Source organism: Moschus berezovskii, chromosome 20 (genome assembly GCF_049115385.1).
Source record: "Moschus berezovskii isolate FMDL1 chromosome 20, NW_MosBer_1.0, whole genome shotgun sequence".
In the NCBI taxonomy this organism is placed as follows: Eukaryota; Metazoa; Chordata; class Mammalia; order Artiodactyla; family Moschidae; genus Moschus; species Moschus berezovskii.
The window spans coordinates 52,970,756-52,989,616 of record NC_142479.1 but is presented as its reverse complement, the minus strand read 5'-3'; the positions used below and the strand labels follow the sequence as shown (position 1 = coordinate 52,989,616).

Below are 18,861 nucleotides of genomic sequence, written 5' to 3'. Positions count from 1 at the left end.
TATCACAAAATAAAACCATGCCTCATGCTTGTCTACCTCACCTTCAAAACAATAATTTTATTCAAGATTCATTTTATTAATAGCAAAAGCAATCACAGAAAATAGAAGTACAGTTTTAATTTAGTTTAAAAATCTTTTAAACCTTAATAGAATATAGTAGAAATCCATCCGAACACCAAGGGGAATACATGCAGCTAGTGAGCCGTGACTCCAAATTTTGACTGTGCAATTTAATCTTGTCCCAGCTGCAGTTTGGCGCCACCTTCTGGGAGCTGTCTTCTATGTCTAAAATCAAGAGAGAATTCTGGGACCAGCTAACTTCAAGAATCAAGATTGCCGGGAGAAATATCAATAACCTCAGATATGCAGATGACACCACCCTTATGGCAGAAAGTAAAGAGGAACTAAAAAGCCTCTTGATGAAAGTGAAAGAGGAGAGTGAAAAGGTTGGCTTGAAGTTCAACATTCAGAAAACAAAGATCATGGCATCTGGTCCCATCACTTCGTGGGAAATAGGTGGGGAAATAGTGGAAACGGTGTCAGACTTTATTTTCTTGGGCTCCAAAATCACTGCAGATGCTGACTGCAGCCATGAAATTAAAAGATGCTTACTCCTTGGAAGGAAAGTTATGACCAACCTAGATAGTATATTAAAAAGCAGAGACATTACTTTGCCAACAAAGGTCCGTCTAGTCAAGGCTATGGTTTTTCCTGTGGTCATGTATGGATGTGAGAGTTGGACTGTGAAGAAAGCTGAGCACCAAAGAATTGATGCTTTTGAACTGTGGTGCTGGAGAAGACTCTTGAGAGTCCCTTGGACTACAGGGAGATCCAACCAGTCCATTCTAAAGGAGATCAATCCTGGGTGTTCATTGGAAGAACTGATGCTAAAGCTGAAACTCCAATATTCTGGCCACCTCATGCGAAGAGTTGACTCACTGGAAAAGACTCTGATGCTGGGAGGGACTGGGGGCAGGAGGAGAAGGGGACGACAGAGAATGAGATGGCTGGATGACATCACCGACTCTGTGGACATGAGTTTGAGTGAACTCCGGGAGTTGGTGATGGACAGGAAGGCCTGGTGTGCTGTGATTCATGGGGTCGCAAAGAGTCGGACACAACTGAGCAACTGAATTGAACTGAACTTCAAGAAAGTAGCCCATGGGTGTTTTCATTGCATTATACATAGCTGTTCACGGACTGATGTCCCCAATGTATAAATTCATGAGCATATATCTATGAGTTAACCATACCAATTAGAAATGGGTACATGACATACATAAGCAATTCATAAAGTATGAATGGCCAACCAGCATTAAAAAGTGACCAATGGCCAACATCTATAGTAATCCAAGAAAGGCATTAAAACAGATCCAGTTTGTTTAATGATTATACTTATGGTGTAGGGAAAAGGCACTAATACATCGCTGGATGGACTGTAAATTGGCAAAAAACTTCATAAGAACACCTCAGCACCAGGTATTTAAGAAAACAATATATCTTAAAGAGCCAACAGCTCTATTTCTAGAAATTTATTCTTAAGTAATTAGTTATTTATTATATATCTATTCCTCCTAGCAGTGTTTTATCATAGTGAAAAAATTAGACATAATAAAATATCTGACAATGAAGAATCAACAGACCATCAAAAGTCCATAAGATGAGAGTCATCAGCCATTAAGGATGTTCAGGTTCATGGACTGACTTGCAAAGATGTCAATCATCAATTAAATAAAAAGTAGAGTTTCAACACTACTACACTATCATCTACCTTTAAAAGAAAAGACTTGTACACTAAATATATACGTGCTCATTAAAAAATGGAAACAATATACCTATAAATGTTAACAGTGATTATTCACTGGTAGGGAAAATATGGGTGATGTTTATTCCTGCTACATGTTTATATACATTTTCTAATTTTTTCTGAAATAAATATCGGTAAAATTTTTGAATCTTCCAAGAAAAACTGTTTGTTTAAATGTTTTTACAATGAATGTGTTCCTATTTTTAATCTTTAAGGAAAAATAAAAGAGTAGTCAAGTGGTAAGTAATGTCACAGAAACTTTAAGAACAATTAAGAAAGAAGAAGTGTATGGGGAGGAGAAGCTGGTAAATTAGGAGCTGGTGACTGGAGTAAGAAAAGCGTTCTAGAAGAGGCAGGGTTTGAACGGCGGTAAATGTGGACACACGGAAAGAAGAGAACCAGGCACGATTTGGGTCCCTGGCTGGCTCCAGGACGAATCATATCAAAGTGCTTCTAGAAATACCCAGTCACCTACCACGAAGAGGTGATAGGTCAGTGTATGAACATCACCTATTTACCCTTTTTAGAAGTATCAGGGACTTCCCTGGCAGTCCAGTGGTTAAGACTTCGCCTGCCATTGCAGAGGGTCTGGGTTCCATTCCTGGCCGGGAAACTAAAAGATTCCACATGCCTCATGGCCAAAAAATCAAAACATAATACAGAAGAAGTGCTGTGACAGATTCAATAAAGACTTTTAAAGAAGAAACATCAGTACTTGTGTCCACTCTGCACCTCGAAAGGCAATGGTAGGCCCTGGACTTGCTGTTGAACGCCACTGTGGGAAGAACACTAGGCTTACCACCATGCACCCTTCAACCTAAGATTCGCAGACACCAGGTTTCTCTGGCTCCTTCCAGGACACAGGCATCAGAGGAGAACTATTGCTTGCTGGGACCTGTTTCTCATTCATCTAGCCAAGCCCCACATTAGTTCTTTTTCTCCCTTCCTGAAAAGATCTGGCTTCTTAATCAGCATTCCCACGTGTTCCCTTCATGCAATAGTAACCACATAGAGTGGCCCCCAGGTTCAACCCTCCCAAGCCTGGCTCAGATCTACAACCTCTCTATTCAGACTTGTCCTGTCCTGTGAGCCCTTCCCATCTGAGGCCACAGCTCTGCAATGGTTTCCCAACAGCCGTGTTCTCCTAGGGTCAGCCCTGTGCCTCTTCTTTCCCAGCAAGCCCCTGCGCCAGTGCAGGTAAACTGTCTACCTGAGCCTGCCCCAGTCCCTTGGATGAACATTGGTGGGACTGGTCCGATGAGCACCAAGATCACTCACAGGCAAAAAACCAATTTGGCTAAATATTAGAAAGATCTCCAAGCGTGTTCCATTAACTTGTACATGGCATTCTCATTATTTTCATCTTTCCTGTACCCACAGTTATGTCTCCTTTCCCATTTCTAATTTTATACTTTTTAATCTCTCTCTGTTTTCCTAAATCAGAGTCACAAAGATGTCATCTATTTTAATGGTCTCTTTAAAGAACCAGTTTTTGAGTATCTGTACGTATTTGTTATTTTCTATCTCAATGTCAGCTCTTCTTGTTATTCATTTATTTTTCATCTATTTTATTGTGCTGTTCTTTTAAAAAAATTTTTGCAATGAGGTTCTTCATTGTTAGTCTCTCTTTAATAATGCAGCTATTTGAGGTTATAAATTTTCCTTTACAATTTTAGCTATAACCCAAAAGTTTAGGTCTGGAGTTTTCTTCTTTTCATTACTTTCTAGTTGGCTTGTAATATCAGGTTTGATTTTCTTTGGTCCAAGAGTTATTTAGGAGAATGTGCCTGAATTTACAAACTAAGGTTGTTCCAGTTATCTTTTTATTGCTGAATTCTAATTATGTCAAATAAAAACAAATCTGGACTTAGATAAGGATGACTTTCATTAGAAAGACTCTTGCAATAGGGAGAATTGCTCTGATGTCAGACATCCACAAGCATGTCAAAATCATGCAGAAAAGGGTTTGTTTTGTTTTTTTTTAGATTAAAATGGGAGGCACACAGATATACACAGAATCTTTGGAGAGGAAGCAGGGCAAGCAGGGAGGAAAGACCTCTGGGATCTGACAGGAAAAGAGTCTGCTTCTCTTGAGGTCAGCTGAGTCCAAGGAGCAGTTATAAGGGGGGCATTTTCACTTTTTTGTGCTTGCTCAAGCTTGAGGGCACATGTGCCACAGCTAGAGAGTCCATACACGTGATACAAAGATCTCACAACTAATGCAGCCAGCTAAATAAATTTTTCTTTAAAAGGCATGAGGTTAAGGGCCTGAGAGCCCTTAGCAAAGGTGACTGTGACAATTTTGGGGAAGGATAACCACGCGGGATCACTTTACAGCTCAGAAGGTTCAGTCCCCAACCTTCTGGAGACTCATGGAAAGTGACCTGCCCCCCCCCCCAAAAAAAAAGAAGAAACTGAGGGGTCAACCTCAGAAAGACAGAGAGGAGACTGCCCAGTAAATTGACTTAGTAATGGCAAGAGACATGGGAGCCTGGGTCATGCCACTCATATTACCATCTGGGTTATAGCTGCCTGTGAATTCTCTAAATAGAAGCTACTGTCTACCTTGTATGAAGGAAGATCCAAGAGGTCCTTTCAAGCAAAAACAGTCAAACTCTGTGCTTAGTTCGGTTCAGTTCAGTCACTCAGTCATGTCCAACTTCTTGCGACCCCATGGACTGCAGCACACCAGGCTTCCCTGTCCATCACCAACTCCCAGAGCTTACTCAAACTCATGTCCATTGAGTGAGTGATGCCATTCAACCATCTCATCCTCTGTCATCCCCTTCTCCTCCCACCTTCAATCATTCCCAGCATCAGGGTCTTTTCAAATGAGTCAGTTCTTCACATGAGGTGGCCAAAGTATTGGAGCTTCAACTTCAGCATCAGTCCTTTCAGTGAACACTCAGGATTAATCCCCTTTAGAATGGACTGGTTGGATCTCCTTGCAGTCCAAGGGACTCTGAAGAGTCTTCTCCAACACCACAGTTCAAAAGCATCAATTCTTCAGCGATCAGCTTTCTTTACAGTCCAACTCTCACATCCATACATGACTACTGGAAAAACCATAGCCTTGACAAGACCGACCTTTGTTGGCAAAGTAATGTCTCTGCTTTTTAATATGCTGTCTATGTTGGTCATAACTTTCTTTCCAAGGAGTAAGCGTCTTTTAATTTCATGGCTGCAATCAGCATCTGCAGTGATTTTGGAGCCCAAAAAAATAAAGTCAGCCACTGTTTCCACTGTTTCCCCATCTATTTCCCATGAAACGATGGGACCGGATGCCATGATCTTAGTTTTCTGAATGTTGAGCTTTAAGCCAACTTTTTCACTCTCCTCTTTCACTTTCATCAAGAGGCTCTTTAGTTCTTCTTCGCTTTCTGCCATAAGGATGGTGTCATCTGCATATCTGAGGTTATTGATATTTCTCCCGCAATCTTGATTCCAGCTTGTGCTTCATCCAGTCCAGCATTTCCCATGATGTACTCTGCATACAAGTTAAATAAACAGGGTGTTTTATAATATAGAGCCTTGACGTACTCCTTTCCCGATCGGGAACCAGTCTGTTGTTCCATGTCCAGTCCTAACTGTTGCTTCTTGATCTGCATGCAGATTTCTCAGGAGGCGAGTCAGGTGGTCTGTCAGGTATTCCCATCTCTTGAAGAATTTTCCACAGTTTGTTGTGATCTACAGAGTCAAAGCCTTTGGCATAGTCAATAAAGCAGAAATAAATGTTTTTCTGGAACTCTCTTGCTTTTGCCTTTTCAATGATCCAACTGATGTTGGCAATTTGATCTCTGGCTCCTCTGCCTTTTCTAAAACCAGCTTGAACATCTGGAAGTTCACATACTGTTGAAGCCTGGCTTGGAGAATTTTGAGCATTACTTTGCTAGCATGTGAGATGAGTGCAATTGGGTGGTAGTTTAAGCATTCTTTGGCATTGCCTTTCTTTGGGATTAGAATGAAAACTGATCTTTTCCAGTCCTGTGGCCACTGCTGAGTTTTCCAAATATGCTGGCATATTGAATGCAGCACTTTCACAGCATCATCTTTCAGGATTTGAAATAGCTCAGCTGGAATTCCATCACCTCCACTAGCTTTGTTCGTAGTGATGCTTCCTAAGGCCCACTTGACTTTGCATTTCAGAATGTCTGGCTCTAAGTGAGTGATCACACCATCGTGATTAACTGGGTCGTGAAGATCTCTTTTGTACAGTTCTTCTGTGTATTCTTGCCACTTCTTCTTAGTATCGTCTGCTTCTGTTAGGTCCATACCATTTCTACCCTTAATTGTGCCCATCTTTGCATGAAACGTTCCCTTGGTATCTCTAATTTTCTTGACGAGATCTCTAGTTTTTCCTATTCTATTGTTTTCCTCTATTTCTTTGCATTGATCACTAAGGAAGGCTTTCTTATCTCTCCTTCCTATTCTCACTTGTTCAGTTCAGTTCAGTTCAGTCGCTCAGTCGTGTCCGACTCTGCGACTCTTACTTCAACCCATCTTAAATCTCCACCTCTACTAAGTCACTAGGTGGCGCTAGAGATAATGAACACTCCTACCAATACAGGAGACCTAAGAGAAGCTGGCTCGTTCCCCGAGTGGGGAAGATCCCCTGGGGAAGGAAATGGCAACCCTCTCCAGTATTCATGCCTGGAGAAGTCCATGAACAGAGGAACCTGGCGGGCTACAGTCCATATAGGACACGACTGAAGCCACTTAGCACACACAAAGTCACTTGTCTATTCTCCTAACTCCCATAAACTGACTCAATTATCTTCAGGAAAATTAGAGACCTGAGTTGTGTAAAGGAATTCTGGAGTCTTCAAACATGACAAGTACAAAGCTAAGTCATTTTCTTTCAGAACAAAATTTGGCAAAATGTCACTGAACAGATGCAGGTGGGAAAGCGAAGGCCTTAAGTAGACACACTTAACTGAAGCTACCAGAAGAAGAATGGAAAGATAACAGGGAAAGAACTCGGGAAAGGAGAGGAAGGTGTGAAGGAAGATAAGCATTCACAGCATTGGTGGATTTCTGCTCTATCTGTAACTTCTTTGGTGTCTGACAAGAGCACCAGGTTGAAATTGATTTAGGGATGATGCCAAATCCAACTAGAACCGCCTCTCAGAATATTTCTTGTTGCAAAATATTTTTTTTCCTCCAAGCAGTTGAGCCTGGTGGGGCTCACAGTGGCCACCACCAGGACACTAACCTAAGCAATGATTCTTACAGGGGAGGCCCCGGCTCATTCTGGCATGTCCTTGCTGCTCCCTCCACAAATAGCACCTCTCCTCACCAATAACCCTTCCGACACACACACACAGAATCACAAACCCAGAAGATGGAGAAATAAAGACTTAGAAGGCAGAACAAACAGTAGAGAACAATCGTGATCAAAGTGTTCACGAAGTAAGTCAGGCCAGACTGTATTTCATTCATTTCAGGGAATACTTAGTGAGTCTCTGCAGTATGTCACATATTACAGAGAGACTGTACACACATCAAATTGGAGCTTTTCCCTTTGCTGGCTATCTGCCACCAAAATTTCTGCCAACACGCCACAGATTCTCTGGTGCCCACTTCCTTCTCTTAGCTAATATGATCTTGTGCTTTTATCTCAATATTCTCTGGAATGAACAGAAGGTAGATACCCTGAGATCGTTCTATTATTAACTCAAAAGATTAATCAGGGGCAACATGCCATGTTCTTTAGTTTTCCTCCTAATCTAAAAACATGCAGCTTATTCCTCTGAAATCTTTTAAAATACAAATCCATCTCACAAAAAAAAATGCTGATGGTTACTATTGGCAAATCATTCTGTACTTATTATAAAAGTCAGGTGCCACAGCGAAGTGCCATTTATATGATTCTTCACAGGTAAAAAATACATAAATAAATAGACTGCTAATCACAAAGTAATCAAACATACATGGAACTGAAGGCAGAGCATTGAGCTGGGAGCCTGGACACCCAGGATTCAGTCCATTGCTTTTAAACAATTATATATTAAAAAACTACTGGATGCCAGGCACTGAAGCCAGCATTCCTGAACATTCTGTTTCACTGGAACCTCATCAGATTCTGAAAGCTTTCATCTTACAGGTGAAAGAAATGCCGAGAACTAATGTGTAATCTTGGGCAAATCATTATTTTTAAACAAAGTAAGTATTAAATTCAGGAATGTCTGAGAAATAACAAGGACTAAGGTTTATTAAAGAATTCTAACACTTCAAGCAAGAAGAAAACTTTATTTACATATGTGATTAAAATTCTTTAATTCGTGAAATGCCAGCATTCCAGACAGTTTGCAACTCACGGAATCTAGATTAGTCTGTTGGATAGAGTCATTATTTAAAAGAAAAAGTACACAGAAACAGAAAGAGAAAGCATAAAAATGCATTTAAGGAAATCCAAACAGAGGGAACTCCTGTGGGTTTACCTCCACATTTATTTACCCACTCCCTCATTAGGTAAAGAATTTGAGGACGGTCTTCCCACGTGGCTCCACGATAAAGAATCCACCTGCCAACACAGGATATGCAAGAGAAACGGGTTTGATCCCTGGGTCAGGAAGATCCCCTGGAGTAGGAAATGGCAACCAGACCCAGTATTTTTGCCTGGAAAATTCCATAGACAGAGGATCCTGGCAGGCTACAGTCCATGGGGTCGCACAGAGTCAGACATGAGTGAGCACACACACATACACAATGGCCATCTTACTTATTAAATGCCTTTCCCTGCAGTCATCTCCAAAGTATACAATAAAGAATAAAAGAGTAATATCAGAGAAGCATCTCAGAATCACTTAATTTTTTTTTCTGCGGGATCTTAGTTCTGACCAGGGATCAAACCCAGGCCCCAGCACAACAGCTCTGAGTTCTAATGACTGGACTGCCAGAGAATTTCCAGAATAAGGGAATTTTTAAACTGAATTTTAGAAACAAAGAAGAGATAGATGTCAGCATTTTAAACTGTATCAAGAAGAAAGCTAAAAATAAGAAACAAGACATACCTCAGTCAACTCAAGCTTCCTCAGTTAAGACTCAAATATCTAAATATCCCAAAACATACTGTACATAAAGTTTCCAAACTGAAACTGCTACAACTCAGATGACAACTATAGAAAAACTCCACAAACCGCAGGCAAAGTTCAGAGGCCAAAGATACTGCTAAACTTTGTCTTCTCTCATTCTTCTCACCTAAAGCTCTTTCTACCCAGGAACTGAAATTTCTGAGTTTCATCAAATTTCTTTCACTTAGGTATTGTGTCTTTCTTTACATTTTTAGCCAAATGCCAGCCTTTATGAAAGTGGAAAGATTACACTTCATCACTTGAAAAGGAAGAAAAAGAAAGGGACTGTTCCTCCCAGAACCCTAATATTTGCATATAATTTACCCATTAGTGTTTAGACTTCTTTGGTTTCATAGCTTTGGGGAGAGGTTAGGCAAGGTGACCAAAGTACTTTAATGGGTGGTGCATTTTTTGACTTACCTTAGAACAGTATAATGAGAACTACTCCCAGTTTAATGATTTAAAGTTTAGGAAATACCTTGAACCCTCAAAGCACTGGTGCGTTAAAAGTAAAAACAGTGACACATCATTACTGCAAAAACAATGCAGTAAAACCTAAAAGCTAAGAACCTAAAGAGTTACACAGTAAAAGGAACAAAGGCAGTCTACGGAAGAATTCAAACCAGGCAAAACACTGGACAACAAACAACTGAATATAAAGATTCAGGAATGCACACAGTTTAACAGAGACTGCCAAGATAAGCAAGAAAGGTGTAAATAAAAGTCAGCGACTTGGGCCTAAAGCTCAGCAAGCCAAGAAATATTTTTGAAAGCATCTATACCTTCCAAAAAAAACACTTTAAAAATTGCTGCAAAATGCCCATAATGTAAAATTTACCATCTAAATGATTTTTCAGTGTACAGTTCAGGAATGTTACGTACATTCACATTCTTATGTGACCAACCTCCAGAACTCCTTTCTCTTGCAAAACTAAAACCCTGTACCCATTAAACAACTAATTTCCCCTCCTCCACTCCCTGGCAACAATCATTCTATTTTTGGTCTCTGAATTTGACTACACCAGGTACCTCATATAAATAGAATCATGCAGTATTTATCTAAAAAGAAAAAAAAAAAAAAACACACTTTCAAACCAGAGAAACCTCTCGCAGAGGCAAATGGAAATAATCTAAAGAACAAAGGGACAGAAAAACAGGAAGCAGAAAGTGAACAACGGGGGAGGATTCTAGATTTCAGTATCTATGAAATATGATCTCAACCATAACGTTAGTTATCAGAAGTGGATCTAGATCCTCTTTCTAAATATCTTTCAAACAAAAACAGAAAAAACCTGAGCAGAGAGTAGACTGGAAACTCCAGATTTGAGTACCTGCAAAACAACTCCAAGCCTAACACTGGTTCTCAGAAGTGACTCACATAAAATATTTTTAAAATAAAATAAAAAATAAAGTAAATTTAGGGAATTTCCTGGCAGTCCAGTGGTTAAGATTCGGCTCATCCACTGCAAGGGACACAGTTCGCTCTCTGTTTGGGGAACTAAAATCCTGAGTGCCCCATGGTGCAGCCAAAAATAAATGAATGAGTGAATAAATAAATTTTAAAAGAAGTGATTCAGATCCTCTTCTCTAGTTATCGACAAAATCAACATTACCTCTTCACTTCTTAAGATGTGATTCTAAAGAAGGAAGTCGATGTTGTTGACTTAAAAAAATAGTCACAACCTAGAAGTAGTCATGCTTTAGTTGGTGGGAATTTTTAGGACCTGAAGTCTGGAAACAAAACATAACTCTCGGCTTCTAGGTTGTGACTATTTTTCAAGTCACCAGTATCATTATATCATACTCCAGTTCAATCAGAAAGAAAAGCATCTTTGCAGCACAGAATCACACTGCTAACTCTGATCTGCTACTAAAACAATCTGCTTCAACACTTTCTCAATCTTTCTTAGACTTTCTCTGAGCAAATAAATTTCATTAAGATCTAATAATGCATACATATAAATGTGGAATACTACTGTTTCAGAGTTTCTTAGTAACAGATAAAAATATCTAATTCGATCTCAAAATATTATACCAAGAAAGACAATCATCTGAAGTCACAAACTTCAAAAACCTTAGAAATAGGCAATTGAAACAATCAGAGAAGGACAAGCAAACCCAAAAGAAATGCTGATGCTAAAGCTCATTTCAACTTAAAGAGAACAATATGAACAAAAAGTCACAAGTTTGATGGGAAATTTCCATTCTCATCATATTAAGTATATCTTAATTACACCTGTTAATCTGGGGATATGCCCTGCAACTGGGAAATCATGAAGCAAATTTAACACAATTACTCTTTCAGAAAAGAGTTATCAGTCACCAAACCTTTGAAAGATTAAAACTGTAATTCTGAAAAATAATTTTTTTTGCTTTGCTCCACCTTTTTTCTTTCCTTAATTTAGTAGAGGCCCCGAGGCTCTGACCTAGCTTCAGAGAATGAGCCAGTAGAGCGGATTCAGAGGGAAAAAAATTATCCAGTTGCAGATTAGCAAAGGTGTTACAGGGATTAAGAAGTGACACGGCAAAGGAACACCCTAAAAGTGTGTATATAAGGGCCCAAAAGGCAGCCTGCAAATAGGTTCTTCACGATCACCTCTCCTACTCACCTGACCTGGACAAGCCAGACCTTCGCAGGAACACGATGTCTTGCTCATCTCGCATGTCCTCCTCCAGGGCTGGAGGCAGCAGCTCCGTCAGAGTGTCTGCTGGTGGCAGCAGCTTCAGCAGCGGAAGCAGAATTGGTCTCGGGGGAGGCTCTGCCCGGGGCTTCCGAGGAGGGGCCGGCAGCTATGGCCTGAGTGGTGGCGCAAGCGGAGGCTTTGGAGGGGGGTTTGGTAGCTGCTCAATCGGGGGCGGTTTTGGAGGAGCTTCAGGTTCTGGGTTTGGCTTTGGTGGGGGCTCTAGCTTTGGTGGGGGCTCTAGCTTTGGTGGGGGTTCTAGCTTTGGTGGGGGTTCTGGCTTCGGCGGGAGTTCGGGATATGGTGGAGGCGCTAGTGGAGGTTTCTACAGCTATGGTGGTGGTGTGGGTGGTGGCCTTGGTGACGGGGGGCTTTTCTCTGGAGGTGAAAAGCAAGCCATGCAGAACCTCAATGACCGGCTGGCCAATTACCTAGATAAAGTCAGAGCCCTGGAAGAGGCCAACACTGACCTAGAGAACAAAATCAAGGAGTGGTATGAGAGATTTGGGCCCGGGTCTGGGGATGGTGGAGCTGGAAGAGATTACAGCAAATACTATCCAATCATTGAAGATCTCAGGAATCAGGTGAGACACTAGCCATGCTGAGTTCCTATTATTTCTGTATCTTTCCCATTTATTCAGATCATGAATGATGACTTTAAATCACAGAATAATTTGAAAACATATTTGTTTTGTTGTATGTGTAAAACAGGATGTGGTGTGCTTTAACTGTGACAGTACTGTATACAAGACATCCAAACATATTAATTTTGTTTGTATCTCACATTTGAGAATTTCTACATAAGAGTGGGATTTACACAATGCCAACCAGCTAATTAACCTAAGAGTGATGGCTATAAATTAACACTAGCTTCCTCTAATTTTTCATCATGATTAATTCTGGCAGGTTGATGTCCTTTAGCCACTTACTAGATTTAAATAGCCTTACAACTATTTTTCTTCGTAGAAAACCAGGTGCAAATATTGCATGAGAATGTGATGGAGTCTAAAATGCTTAGACACAGTTGTATGGGATTAGACTCTTTTGGAAGTGAAATTCATGTTACAGACTATTTTCTGAAAAAGCTCATAGAATAACTGATCTTCCAAACCAGCAAAAAATGTGTAGAGCATTGTGTTCTGTGAAACAATGTTCCATGCTCATTCCAGCAAATGTGCAGGCTGCTAATTTTTGCAGAAGGATGTAGTCTAAGTACATTAGGGCCATCAATGCAGGTGTCATTACTAAGCAAATTTTCAAAGCAACTCACCTTTAAAGGTTAACTCAGGAGACATCTACTCTCACAGATGGGCATGCAGACATAGGTTTGAAAAAAAAAGCAACCTTGATTTATTCATTATTATTGTCTTTTCTAGATCATTACGGCCACCATTGAAAATGCTGGGATCATTCTGCAAATTGACAATGCCAGATTGGCTGCTGATGACTTTAGACTGAAGTAAGAAAAGTGAAGATTTGAAAACAAACTTTGTAGGAAAAATAAAATTCAATCCCTTGGCTTAGTTTATTCTAAATTTTAAAGAACTCTTTTAGGGGATCAAGACCTAATTCACAAAGGTACATTTCACAAAACCCTCATTCCACAAACAAGAACAGAACGAAGGCAATTTCAGGATAAAATTTTTGCTATCAAAAATATTGGCCATCAATAGAGTTAATGTATGGTTCAGATTTTGCTTTACAAGGGGGAAACTCCTAAGAGAAAACTTATCATTCATTGATCAAATTGCTCAGGGGAGAAAACATTTTCTTGCACGTGTGAGAATGCACTGTACTCTTTGAAATGGGTTGTGCTGTACTCTTCCAGATACGAGAACGAGCTGCATCTCCGGCAGACCGTGGAGGCTGACATCAATGGCCTGCGGAAAGTCCTGGATGATCTGACCATGACTCGCTCTGACCTGGAGATGCAGACTGAGAGCCTCACTGAGGAGCTGGCCTACCTGAAGAAGAACCACGAGGAGGTAGGAACAGGGTCCACATTAATCAACAATGCTGGCCTACAGAGGTTCCCCCACATCCATTCCATAAAAGTAAAATGAATTCCATCTGGATGGACTTTTAACTTCTGTAACCAGGAGGAAAAAAATAATCATGAGAAAATTATATGTGAATTTGGTGGGTTTTTTTTTTTTTCCTTTCGCTGTCCTAGTTTCAGCTTTTTGTTGGCTTATGCACATCTTAGGAAATCGTTGCTTTTAAGTTTCTCTTTTCTTTGTTGGCTGCACTGGGTCTTCATTGCTTCACTTCTCTAGCTGCGGTGATCGGGGACTGTTCTTTATTGCAGTGGCTTCTCTGTTGCAGAGCACCAGCTGTAAGGCACACCGGCTTGTGTAGTTGTGGCACCCATCCCCTGCACTGGCAGGTGGATTCTTAACCACTGCACCACCAGGGTAGTCTGGGAAGTCATTGCTTTTCATCACTATGGTCCTTTTTGCTTCGGGCTAGGAAATGAAGAGTATGCAAGGAAGCTCCGGAGGGGACGTGACTGTGGAAATGAACGCTGCCCCAGGCACAGACCTGACTAAGTTACTGAATGACATGAGGGCACAGTATGAGGAGCTGGCTGAGCAGAACCGCCGCGAGGCCGAGGAGCAGTTCAACAAGCAGGTAGATCATCACCCTGAGCCTCTGAGTCCATGGCCACGTGTGAGTCACTTCCTGTCATTGCACCAGCCTGCAGTGACTGCATTTTATTTGTATTTAGAGTGCCTCACTGCAAGCACAGATCTCTACTGACGCCGGGGCAGCCAGTTCCGCCAAGAATGAGATCACAGAACTGAAACGCACTCTGCAAGCCCTGGAAATTGAGCTGCAGTCCCAACTGGCCATGGTTTGTGCAAAGAAATTCTCAAAACTCTCCAACAGGGAAGTTGAGCAGTTGGTTTCCTTTCTTTGCCAAGATGTCCCACTTGGCATGTCATAAAAGCAGGATTAGGGAGGACTGTGTTATGGTTGTCAAAAGCATAAGACATTCCAGTTAAAGATAATGTATATATTTCCATGAAAGATTTAGTTTAAAAAATAATGGCAAGAAAAATTAAGGAAGGTTGTAACTCATGGAAAGTGCATTTCTCCTAGTATCTTATAAAATGTATTTTTTTTAATCATCCAATGATTTATTTTCATGGTGAAATTTTTATTTGCTTTTTCTCTTAGAAAAGCTCCCTGGAAGGGACCTTGGCTGACACGGAGGCCAACTACATGGTGCAGCTGTCACAAATTCAGATGCAGATCAGCAGCCTGGAGGAGCAGATCTGCCAGATCCGGGGTGAGACGGAATGCCAGAATGCAGAATACGAGCAGCTGCTGGACATCAAGACCCGCCTGGAGATGGAGATTGAGACCTACCGCCGCCTGCTTGATGGAGAAGGGGGGTAAATGAAAGTCAGGAACATGCTAAATGCAGACCTTGGTGTTATGCAACCAAAAAGGGGTGTGGGGACCAGACTTATATTTATCATGTAAGCGTGACACAGTCCGATGAAAAGACCGCTGCCATCATGGGAAAGAGTCCACTGCATGAAGGGTTTCTCCTGCCTTGGCAAAGTGCAAAAACAAACAATTCTTTTTTTCTCCAGTGGTTCTGGTTTGGGAGGATCTGATTATAGAAGTTCAGGATCCAGAAACATGGGATCCCGGGATTCATCCATGTCTGATGGCTCAAGATCTGGAACTTCTGTCCAAGGCAGAGGTAGATATTTTTTCATGTTTCTGATTATTTTATAATTTGCATATATATATATATATTTTATATGTATGCTTTGCTTCTCATACAAAAGTATGTACTGTTGTTCACAGCATCTTACCCAGATAGAACATACTCAGTGAATGCATTCAGATTTCTCTTGATCTATGTTTCTGCGAGTTTCCAGACTGATATTGTGATTCTGCAATTTTCAGACCCGAGCAAGAGCAGAGTGACTAAGACCATCGTAGAAGAGGTGGTGGATGGCAAAGTCATCTCATCTCAAGTCAGCAATGTTTCTGAGGTGAAACTGAAATAAGCGATTTCCAGATCAACAAGAGTGTCTTTCAGAGGGGAAAAAAAAAGAAAACTCTAAAGAACACCAGTGAAGAAACTGCATCAATCTAGCCATCTTTCAGGATCACTTCAGGGAAAAGTATCTATCCAGAAATAGAAGACAAACCAATTTTTCTGCATCCTCTTCTTTTCTTATTAGAATGCTCTTGAAAAAGTTGAAAAGACAGCTTTGCTCTAATTGTTTCTGTGCTTCAATAAACTTACTTTTGCAAGTTAATGAAATTGTTCCTGAATATTTTTAAAGAAATGCAATACTTTAACCTAGAAATGAAGTTACCAATTATGACCTAGCTGCATTATCATTATGAATAATAATGTATGTATTATACATTATTTATATAGTATCTTCTTCATGAGAATCAAAATTATAGCCATTTTGTATGTGGGAAGTTTTAACAACATCACATTAGAACACACTGATAGTTGGCATTAGACCTCAGGGTCTCTACGACTGCAGCTAACAGTTCGGCCCAAAGAAGTATGAGATTATTTGAATAATCAATCTATAATTAATTAATGTCTAGTTTCTTTTTTCTGCCTTTATTTTTCTGTTTTATTTTTATTAGAGTATGTTGTTGTTTAGTCACTAAGCCTCTTCCAACTCTTTTGCGGCCCCATGGACTGTAGTCTACCAGGCTCCTATGTCCATGGGATTATCCAGGCAAGAATACTGGAGTGGGTTGCCATTTCGTCCTCCAGATCTTCCTGACCCAGGGATCGAACCCAAGTCTCCTGCTTGGCAGGTGGATTCTTTACCACTGAGCCACCTGGGGTTCTTTAACATTATGGTTGATTTACAATGTTGTGTTAGTTTCAGGTATATAGCAAAGTGATTCAGTTATACATATACATATATCTATTCTTTTTCAAATTCTTAATATATAGTTTCTTTTTGTTCATCACTGAACTGGGGATTTCATGAGACAAAAAGGAACATAAAATATGTCTCTTACTTCAAAAAGTTTACATTTTAGATGGAAAGAAAAGCTAAAAGTGCAAAGAAGACAGCAGCCGATACAGGGTGTTACTACTAAAGGGCTTGATTCCACAGTATCCACCAGAAGTGCCACAGGAATCTGACAATCCATGTTTGCAGGACACTGAGGAGAATGAAGATGGGATGTGTGATATGGTGCCAAATTTCTGAAAACTTTCAAAGTCCCAAAGAGAAGAGATGCTCAGACATTTGCTCCCTAGTCAAATCTAGCCACATATCTAACCAAAAATTGTCACATAGCCAAGCTGGTGTTTCCTTTTCCCCTGCTCTCTGTGGCTGAAATCTTTTACCCCATCAGTGATCCTGAACTCTGTCTTGCCTTGCTGGGAAAATGAAGCCTGTTAAAGTAGGGTAGAGGGTGATATAGGTCAATCTCAGGAAGAAACAGTCAAAGGATAAAGCCAGGTTCTATAAGGACTTTCCCACTCAAGGAATTTAACAGGGCCAGATCACAAATAAGATTATCAATCCCACAAGCCAGTCCTCAAGAAAAGAACATGGAGCTTGGCACAAAAACTCAAATTAAATATTACAAAACAGTAAACTTGAATGTAATTCATGTAAATTGTACCTTCAAGTATAAAGTCAGTAAGAGCTGTATGAGCATATCATACCTTGATAATAAAAACAACCAAATAATGTATCTTTTTTCTTATAGGCACATTGAATAAAAAATAAAAATGAACCTAAAAGCACCCTGTAACAAGAGAATGAAGTTAGTACCTAAGCATCAACCACTATTCAGAGAAAAAGAGCAACAGTGTCTCAAGTCAAACATGTGTTTCCCATCAAAGCATTACCGCAAGTTAAAACTTGGATGTTTCTTCTCTGCTGAAAAGTTAAGAAATGTGAACTGGCTGATTCAGCTTTGATTAAAGACAGGAGGACAGGCTTGGAAACTAGCTTATGTGTGGCCTCCCGTCCTTTGCGCCATCATGGTCACATCAAGAAATCCTCTCTTCATTAGTCATCCCAGGTCCAGTCTTCCCGTCCTGTACTACCTGGGACCTATGTTTATGGCTAGTATTAGCCTCATGTCAGGGCAAAAATATGTGGCTACTCTGAAGATTATCTTTAGGTGAAACCCTCATTCTGGGTTTCCTTGGCTTACGCTGAGATGCTGCATTTGTAGTAAATGATATGGAAAGGTCTAGTTCATAAGCGCCAGCTTGCTGAGATGCAGTAGAATGTGTTACGAGCTCACTCAATTTTAAAAATTGAAATTATTGAATCATTTTGGACTGTGAAATTTATTTAGAGGGCTGAATAAAATACTAAGGACAGGGTGTTCATATGTTATGGTTGGACATTTCAAAGACAGGTACTGGATTCCAGCCTATTGTTGCTGTTCAGTCTCCAAGTCATGTCCAACTCTTTGAAATCCTGTGGACTGCAGCACACCAGGCTTCCCTGTCCCTCACCATCTCCCGGAGTTTTCCCAAGTTAATATCCACGGAATTGATGGTGCCATCCAACCATCTCATCCTCTGTCGTCCCTTTCTCCTCCTGCCCTAATCTTTCTAAGCCTCAGGGTCTTTTCCAATGGATTCCAGTCTACCCGCCACAAAACTTATCCAAAGATCTGGAAACTGTTTCAAGGAAACTGCAACAGTCTGTTACAATAAAGAGTTATGATGTGGATATCCTAAGAAATTAAGAGAACAAGGCCACTTCTTTTGGGAAGCTAATTCATCAGAATGATAGGGAGAAGAGTTCTCTCAGAGACTGACCATTTCTCATAAGATCTGTCAGATTCTTTGATATGCTTAGACCCAGAGATCTGGTATGTGCAAGGATATTTGTTACATTATTTTCTAACAAAGTAAAGCATGGAAACAGCCTGAATGGCCATCAATAAAGAATAAACTATGTGCAAACAGATAATGGAATATAATGTAGACATTAATAAGATTGCATTAAATAGAAATAAACTCAAAGACATACAGAACAGACTTGTGGTTGTCAAGGGGGAGGGGAGGAGAGGGGTCGAGTGGGGTGTGGGGTTAGTAGATGCAAACTATTATATATAGGGTGGATAAACAAGGTTCCACAGTACAGCACAAGGAACTATATTCAACGTCCTGTGATAAACCATAATTCAGTTCAGTTCAGTCTCTCAGTCGTGTCCGACTCTTTGCACGCCAGGACTCCCTGTCCATCACCAACTCCCAGAATTTGCTTAAACTCATGTCCATCGAGTCAGTGATGCCATCCAACCATCTCATCCTGTGTTGTCC

At 40.5% G+C, this 18,861-nt stretch overlaps 1 protein-coding gene and 1 long non-coding RNA gene across 3 annotated transcripts in view; one reads left to right on the top strand and one right to left on the bottom strand.

Annotated features, from left to right (window-relative positions):
- LOC148774736 (uncharacterized) overlaps window positions 1–11,598 on the bottom strand; it is an 89,835-nt gene extending 78,237 nt beyond the window's left edge. Inside the window, exon 1 of the long non-coding RNA XR_016035534.1 lies at window positions 11,490–11,598. This is a non-coding gene — a long non-coding RNA (uncharacterized LOC148774736). The remainder of the gene's footprint in view (window positions 1–11,489) is intronic.
- KRT24 (keratin 24) lies at window positions 11,496–15,834 on the top strand. Of its 2 annotated transcripts, XM_088829065.1 has the most exons (9): window positions 11,496–11,756; window positions 11,997–12,145; window positions 12,938–13,020; window positions 13,390–13,546; window positions 14,031–14,192; window positions 14,290–14,415; window positions 14,742–14,959; window positions 15,164–15,276; window positions 15,486–15,834. In XM_088829065.1, exons 1-9 carry the CDS (start codon window positions 11,525–11,527, stop codon window positions 15,587–15,589), a joined length of 1,344 nt encoding a protein of 447 aa, XP_088685191.1. In that variant the 5' UTR covers window positions 11,496–11,524; the 3' UTR covers window positions 15,590–15,834. The 2 variants fall into 2 exon arrangements, with proteins under 2 accessions (XP_088685191.1, XP_055252899.2); XM_055396924.2 differs by having other exon boundaries at window positions 11,496–12,145.
- The last annotated feature ends 3,027 nt before the right edge of the window (window positions 15,835–18,861 follow it).

Coding starts and splice junctions, on each gene's coding strand:
- KRT24 (XM_055396924.2), top strand. CDS start 11,525: ATGTCTTGCTCATCTCGCATGTCCTCCTCCAGGGCTGGAGGCAGCAGC. Junction 13,021..13,389: donor GCTGATGACTTTAGACTGAA/GTAAGAAAAGTG, acceptor GTACTCTTCCAG/ATACGAGAACGAGCTGCATC. Junction 14,193..14,289: donor AGGAGCAGTTCAACAAGCAG/GTAGATCATCAC, acceptor ATTTGTATTTAG/AGTGCCTCACTGCAAGCACA.